The 8,388-nt window shown below is 38.0% G+C and overlaps 1 protein-coding gene across 1 annotated transcript in view; it reads right to left on the bottom strand.

The window, feature by feature from the left end:
• The window catches only part of FAM198B (family with sequence similarity 198 member B), a 35,220-nt gene that overhangs the window by 11,285 nt on the left and 15,547 nt on the right, over positions 1-8,388 (bottom strand). Inside the window, exon 3 of the mRNA XM_019521701.1 lies at positions 4,922-5,136. Within this exon, the coding sequence (XP_019377246.1) occupies positions 4,922-5,136 (215 nt within the window). The remainder of the gene's footprint in view (positions 1-4,921; positions 5,137-8,388) is intronic.

The raw sequence follows: 8,388 nt of genomic DNA on the forward strand, positions 1-8,388 counted from the left end.
TGTGTCCAGTTTTGGACCCCCACTACAGAAAGGATGTAGATGTACAGAAAGCATGTAGACAAGTTGGATAGCATCCGGCAGAGAGCAACAAAAATGGTTTGGGGGCTGGGGCACATGACTTATGAGAAGAAGCTGAGAGAACTGGATGTATATAGTCTAGAGAAGAGAAGACTGAGAGGGGATTTGATAGCAGCCTTTAACTACCTGAAGGGGGGTTCCAAAGAGGATGGAGCTAGACTGTTCTTAGTGGTGACAGATGACAGAACAAGGAGCAATGGTCTCAAGTTGCAGCAAGGGAGGTTTAGTTTGAATATTAGGAAAACCTTTCTCATTAGGAGGGTGGTTAAGCACTGGAACACATTCCCTAGAGAGGTGGTGGAATTTCCATCCTTGGAGGTTTTTAAGACCTAGCTTGACAAAGCCCTGGCTAGTACAATCTAGTTGGGAATGGTCCTGCTTTGAGCAGGGGGTTTGACTAGATGACCTCCTGAGGTCCCTTCCAACCCTAATTTTCTACAATTCAATGATAGGAAACTTATTCTCCAGGACAGTATTAAACTGCCTTTATACCTAATACCACCCTTTCTCTTCCTGCAATCTTCTGCCTCAGTTCACTGCACAACTGCAATAAGGGAGGCAACACCCTTTCAGATAACAGCCCCATGCAACATGGGAACCTGTTTCATTTCCCTAGCATAGCCCATCTTGCACATTGAATAAAGGGGTGGTTCTGTTGAAAAAATATAGTATAGAATCATCTAATTAAACTTGTATCATAATTCATATGCCCAAGGTAAAATGTTAAAAAAAACAGATGGAATCTCCAAAAATAAAAAAACCCATCAAAATCACATTCTTTCGTATATTTAAATTTGGGTGGGGTGGTGTAGTATAATATGTATAATGTATTATATATACTATAATATCTTGTATAAGATTATTGCAATTAGAAATTAAAAGCATTTACTTTGATCAGTTGTTCCATTATTTCACCAATTATGTGTTTAGATAGAATATTTTCCATCCTCCTTTTCTAATTTTATATGACTCATGAAGTAGACATGTTCTTTAAAAATATATACCATGGTCTCAAAGACTATACTGCTAGGTATGTTTCTTGCTAATCAATGTAATTATTTTTTTGATTAATTTCACCTCATCACTCATTGTTACATCCCCTTGAACCACCCAAAATACCTCTACCTTTTCCATGTATATATACAAGATACTTGTAATCTATTATGCCTCTCCAAGGCAGTTATCATTTGGATAATCTTTCCTCATGAATCAGTTCTAACCACCATCAGTTGCTGGTCTATGAATTCCCTCCAATTTCTCTGAACCTTTTATAACAATCCAAACTAAAATATAATATACAAAAGCTTCCTACAAAACCTTTTCCTTTCAATTTAGTACCATTTTTCCTATTTGTTACTTTCTCACAGCTCAATCCAGGAAGACTTTATGGGCAGAATCCTATTTCATTTATGTGCCCAAACTGCATGCCCAGCTCCCATTTCTGGCTTTTATACACAAGTCCTTCCTGCAGTGTAGACATGTAAGTATCCACACAGCTATTGGGTGTAAAAAGTTGGCTATGCACTGGCCAGGCAGGTATGCCTCTCTGTATATGTGTACACTGGACAAGTGTAAGCCTTCCTCTTGTTTTTCTCAGGACTTACTCCTGTTGGTACATGTGTAAAGATCCAGAGTGCATAACCAACCAGAGTGTATTCTCAGTAGCCATGTAACAGGAAATAGATTCATAAACTGTGTTTGTGTGCCAAAAATGGCAATTATGTGGCTGGAAAACTGCCATTCAGGTGTGTAAAGTGAAATAGGCTTCTTGTCTATGAAGGCATGGAGTATACTAGATTGAATTTGACTATTTGTGTGAAAATTATGTACTCACATGAATAAGGGTTTGCTGGAGCAGGCTCTTAATTAAGATATTTTGGTAATATAAAGAGAGAGATTTCCAACTTTAGAAGGCAAACCAGCTGGCAAAGGCAGAACCAGGAAAATTTCAAGCTGGGTAGCCAGCTACTCAATCTCCTACCATTTAAAAATATGGGTACCATCAAGATGCTTAAAGTTATTAAAGTAAATCAGTCTTCCCCATAGCAGTGGAATAGATCAGAAGTTTATACACCAAATGTAATACTTGCAAGACAGTTATAGATTTCCTGATCAACTGAAAGCTTTTCATTCCATTTATAGTCAATACTCCCAGAATACTAATCACTCTTAGCAGTGCAGTATACACACCATTGCTTTGTCAAGTCACCACAATTTTCCATATTCTCCCAATGAAACCCCTCACAAATTAGATGTTAGTTCAAGTGCACCTCTCAGAAAATATTAATTGAGCAGAGCCATCAGATCCCTCCTGCAAATCTTCATTTGCTTGGCACGCACTTGTGCTAATTAATAAGGTATAAGTTAGAATTCAAAGAATTCCTGAGCCATAGCAGACCTTATAAAAGTGTTTTGATTTCCTTTTAAATCATGTACAGTTCAATCCCTTTGCATCTGATCTTGCAGTTTATGCCCAATTCTGGACAGCAACAGAAGTTACTATTGGCTGTTGTTGGCAATGGTCACTGCTAAACTGCAGTATTAAAGAGTCCTAAAATCAATATGTGTTTCTGTGCACCAGTCTGACACAGGCATCGGACTAACTTTTACACATAAATGAGAACACAGTAGCAATTCTAGGTTTACAGATCAAAAACCTTTTAAATGCTTTGATACACACTGTGCTATTACTAAGTTTAGAACCTATATAGTCCACAAAAACTTTATATCAGATTCCAAGAATTACTCATTCACAGTGCAACTGGAGATGGAGTCACTAGACAAGTGGCAACTATTTTTAAGTAAGAAATTCATGTTCTATAATTACCATAACCAGTGCTGCAGAAATATAACCCAAATGTGGAAACACCCATTCTTTCTGGAAACAACTTGCATAGAGCAGGAATAGGCTGCATTTAAGGAAAGCAATTATTTTTACACTTTGCAGAACATAATTTTATAAAAAGCTGAATTTCATGAGAGATCAAATACAGAGCATACAAGAGGTTTACTGCAGTTTTTAGACCCTGGTGCAGATGGACTCAATTCAGAGATTAATTGAATCAGCAGGAGCTCTACAAGATAAAATGCATGCAAGGGAAAATGGAGGATATGCTGTCTACTGTAAGGGAATACCATGAACTTCCTTCCATAGGGAGGCATCCCTGTTGGTCAGTAGAAAGAATAAATGAGGAGGCATGGCCTTGAAGTGTACAGTGCTGCTGGTAATGCAGTTCCTACTAATCCTTGTGCTCAGATGAATACAAGTCCTGCAATTGTGACAGACAAGTCTGCATGAGGAAGCATAAAGGTAAGGGAAAGTCTTCCTTGTGCTCTCTCCACACCCACTAAGTGGCCAATTCAATTAATTACAAGATTATATTTGGTCAAATGAAAAACCTTAAGTATAGAACTAAGTTCTTCTTTTGGTTACAGCTAATTTCATGGGCTGCAGAAGTTTATCTGAGAACAGAAAATCATTCTTGATAAAAGATTAGCTAAGTCAGAAATTAAAGATATTAGATGGTCTAGCCTAGCGCCTTGCCAAACAAGAACTTTTTCCTATAGTATATATGTACAAAAAACTTTAATTCTGTTCCCCCCAAAACAAGCATGGTGGATATGGGTACACATGCCATCAATACTATCTTTCCCTGTTCTGCTAGTATGTATTAAGAGCTAAGGCCCAAATCCATTTAACCTTGAAAGTGATTGCAACTTAGTTTACCACTAACCTCAAATTTAGCCATGAGCCTCAGGAGGCCTAATCCTATCAAACCTCTAAATGTCAATGAGTGCTTTAAACCACTTTAAGGTGTTAATGTGCAGACAATCCAGGGGTTAAGAGCTCCAGGGGCCACCCAAAATTACTGTGTAACAAGGCCCTAAGAAAGATGGAGACAAGTTATAGCAATGTGCCAGCTGAAGAGCTGGGGCTAGAGAGAACACAAGCCTCTTTTTTTAACGTATAGTAAGGGGCTTCTGCTACCATTACTCCTCTGTGTAGCCCAGGGAGAACTTGTGCCGTCTTTCTGCCACTACAGGTGAAAGTCCTTCCAGAGGTCACTTCTGCTGAAATACTTCTCCTCCCAATTAGGAGGAGCTCACTAGGAGCTCACATTCAGCTGATTACTCACTTGGCATCCCCTTGGCAGCTGAAGTGTTCAAGCTGAGAGTGAAAATGGAAAGGTATAAGAGCAATGACATCCTCATACGTTGGTTAGTTCAGTAGCACAAGTATTTTGCTAAGAAGCCGAAAATGAAGAATTTTGTAGCCCTGTGACTTATTTTCAAACTAAACCATGTGAGTTAAGAACTTCAAAATAACCTAGAAACTGCACTTCAGCAGGTGAAATGTGTTGAGCCCCATCAAATAATATGAAATAAATTTACATCATCTAGGTTCTACCCATGGCTTAAAAATAGCAGCCCCATCTCTCTAATTCCTAGCACCTCATACCTGCAGTCACACTTGTAAAAATGTGAAATACTACAAAGTGAGAATAGGAGAGGTTTACACTCACTTTGCATAAGTGTCAATGACAGCACAAAGTGCAAGGCAGTGAAGAACTAGGTCCATCATATTTTCTGGCTGTAAAATGTATCAGAAACAATTCAAATGTAAATATGCACCCCTTGTTCATTAAAAAAGGGAAAATAATCTCTTTGTGAACATCCACTTTCTAAGAATTTGAAGATAAAATTATACTTTACAATGAATTTATAATTGGATATATCAGTAGAAATGGTTAACCCTTAACTGTAGTGGGTTGTCATTTTGGTTCGAACACTCTTTTGCAGTCTAGTATTTGCATTCAGTAAATACTTTGCATTGTTCTCTTACCTGAAGAAGAAAATCAAAGAGTGCCATCTTGGACCACTCATGGTGATGAATCTCCGTGCATCCCCACTCAGCTTTGGGCACTTTGCCATTTACCCAGCACTTCTGCTTCAGTAGCTGCTGATAGTCTCTCCAGTTTAGTCTCACAGAAGAATGGGTGCCATTATCTGTTGGGGACAGTGTGGGATCCCAGAGAATAACAGGACAGGGCTGCCCATCTAAGAAAAGACAAAATGGAATCATTACCCTATGTGAACGATGCTTTCATGGACTTACATCATTTAGTCATTCTTCAGACAGTCTGTAAGAGAACAATAATTTATGGCATTTGCTTTTAAAGAGGACATTCTACAGATGTGGCAGGAAGGAAAGAAACCCCATTAATTTGACATCCTTTGTTTAATGTGGTCATACTCCACATCTAAAACCAGCTACCACAGAAAAGGAAACACCATAGACATTATAATTGTCTTCGGTAACTGAGAAAAATTGTTTTCTGTTTGCAACAAGGGCTGTATGCTTACACATCTATTAATTGTAGACGGCTATTTATTAACTCAATCAAAAAGGTTTTTGGCAGATCAGTAGCTCATAAAAATCAATGTGGTGCCTTTGATTTCAGTGAACTATGGCACTGAGGTGTAATGTTCTTTTTTTCTAATGAAGGTGGGACAAGGGAGAGGCAGAAAAGTCTTGAGTTCAAACAGTGGATTTATGTTGTCATCTTTAACATCTGAGTCCTGCAAATAAGACTTCTTAGTTGTAAATAGATAGGTTATAGATAAGATATATGACAATGTGACATGAAATTGGCATGGACAATGAGTTATGAAGCCAATGAGTTGTACAAATCATCCCAGGGGATAGCCTTCATTCTACCCACTCCATCATGAATTCTTTAATATGTTCCAGAAAATCCACTTCAGGCATGTTTTAACCAGTTTTAAAAATTTATATAAATATTTTTTCTTACCCAGCAACCATCATGCAAAGTGTGTTAACTATGATGAATCCAACTCTTCATGACTCAGAGAAGGAAATTATAACAACCACATTTTTAAACCTTTAAAATGAGCTAAACCTCTATAATAATATCAACATATTATTTTATCATTGTATTATTATAGATATTATTATTATTATTATATATATTGTATTATTATAATAGGGTCCTGTGTGTCAAAATATATAGCAGCAGTGCTAAATGCAAGTGGTGTGTATCCCATTAGAAAAAGGGGTTGAGCACTTTCCAAGATGGTGCAAAGTTCTTATTGCTAACTCTGCTGCTCCATTTGATAGCTTAAACTCCATTTGATAGCTTGACAGTTTAAGCTATCAAAGGAAGAACACTCCCTTCTTTCTCCATGTCTTTGTGACAAAGTATTTAGCAGAATTTGAAGATTCATTGGAATCTGACGGGGCCAAACGTGCTTCTGCCATGGCCTCAAATTTGTGACCTCTGAGCTATCAAACATACACTTCAGTGCCCACACCACCCCAGACCATCTAACTGGTCACTGAAACAGAACTAATTATTGCCTATGTAGCAGTTTAGACCACAGTACATTTATTTTATTTTTCTAAGGAGGGAGGAAGGGAAGAGGGCATGACATATTCACGCTTCTATGAAAAAAAGAAAATATTTAGCTGAAAAGTTGTTGTTTATTAAATAGCAGCTGGTGGAACATGCTTGTATGTTAGTCTTGATCAGTGAGCAAAAGCAGAAGTGACACATTAAAATTATATATTATATCCAAATGAACACACTGCTATACAAGTTTCAGCATAGCTCTCACTCTTACATAGATGGTTATGTTGCAACTCAAACAATCTTAGAATGTCAAACTGTGTATATATTAAATGGGAGAGGTGCCAGAAAAGTGCTATTCATAAACCCACGTGCAAACACTCCCATGGCAATGAGATCATTAGCACAGGGTATCACTCAGAACAAAGAGCAGAATGACTTAAGAATGTTTCTGTGGACTCCTGCCAATATCCACAGTGAAGTCAAGAAACCATCCTGTTTCGGGGGAATGCTGACTGATCCAAAATGATCAGCAAGGACAACTGATCTTTGCCCATTATTAGCAAACAATCTTCCACCCAGGTCAATGCAATCTCCAAACCACAGTAGTCTCCCAGGACACAATAGGTTTATCTATATTGTGCACCCAGTATTTCCTAGCAAGAATGTTCCTGCAGGCACTGCACCTATTCACATGTGCCAAACCTAGAAATGCACTAGTGAAATGCTCACTCTTAAGACTTCAAGTCCAGTATACTTGAGAACAGCAGGTGAAGGTGCCCCAGAGCAGTTTCACCAATATATCTCCAGGTTTGGCGTGTGTAAGTGGGAGTGGGTGGACTCAAGCGAATCTTTACAGGGGAAATGCTGAGGTCACTATGCAGACAAACCAAATGAGTCCAAGTGATCCCACAATGGATTGAATAAAAACTTTTTCACCTTGACTAGAAAGTCGGGAGGATAGTGAAAAGCAAAACTAGGAGCCTTTCAACTTTTCCCTGTCTTGACACTCAAACATGAGACAGTCACACCCAAATGACTGCCTCTTTAGCTCTTCTCATCTTCCTATTATTTTCTAATAATTAGGCATCAAGACAGAAAGCTTTGGTTTCACTGTCCTTCTGTTCTTCCTATGATGATGAGTGTCTGACATTTTTGAAAAACAGGCCTCTTAATTTGGTGCCCAAATAAGGATTTAGGAGCCCAATTTGGAGAATTTAGATTTTAACCTCTTGGGTAAATTTTTCATAAGTCCTATCCCCTTCTCCTTTCATTCTGGACTTCACTGCCAGCTTTGTTACTTTGTTATTGATGATAATCAAGTCAGTTAACTTCTTCATACCACTCTTTCTTTATCTAAGAAATGGGGGCAGTGATCCTCCCTTCCTTGGTAAAGCACTTCAGAAGGAAAACTTTCATAGAAGAGTTATTACTGTATAAACATCAACAACTTTTGTGAGAACATAGCAAAACAGACCTATTTTTTGTTCTGTTTATAGTGGAAATTCAAGTAATTATTTATGAGATTTTCCCAAAATAGATGCATCAGTGCTCTTCAAGCAAAGCAAACAACTCCTTCCTACCAAAAGGGTCATTATAACAGAGAGAGAATTATTTTTAAAAAGCTATGAAAAAAATAACTTGCCAATTTCCATTAAGATAATACAAGGATAAAAAAGGACCAAGGTTAAACACAGGAAATGTTTGTGATTCACAGGAAACAGAAGCAGCAAAGATGAACTAAAACAAAACATTTCAACTTTATCACATTATGTGGAATTACTGGCTCATGGAACAGCAGCTGGAGCCAGGAGAAGTAACCCAGGTTGCCAACCATTGCAGGGAAAATGTGCAGCTGCTAAGTAAAAGCAGATAAAGGGTCTAATCCACATCTCTATAAACTGGCATGGCCCCATCAGTCACCAGAGTTCTGCAGATTTAT

Source organism: Gavialis gangeticus, unplaced genomic scaffold (genome assembly GCF_001723915.1).
Source record: "Gavialis gangeticus isolate Ggan-Ray unplaced genomic scaffold, GavGan_comp1, whole genome shotgun sequence".
Lineage (NCBI taxonomy): Eukaryota > Metazoa > Chordata > Crocodylia > Gavialidae > Gavialis > Gavialis gangeticus.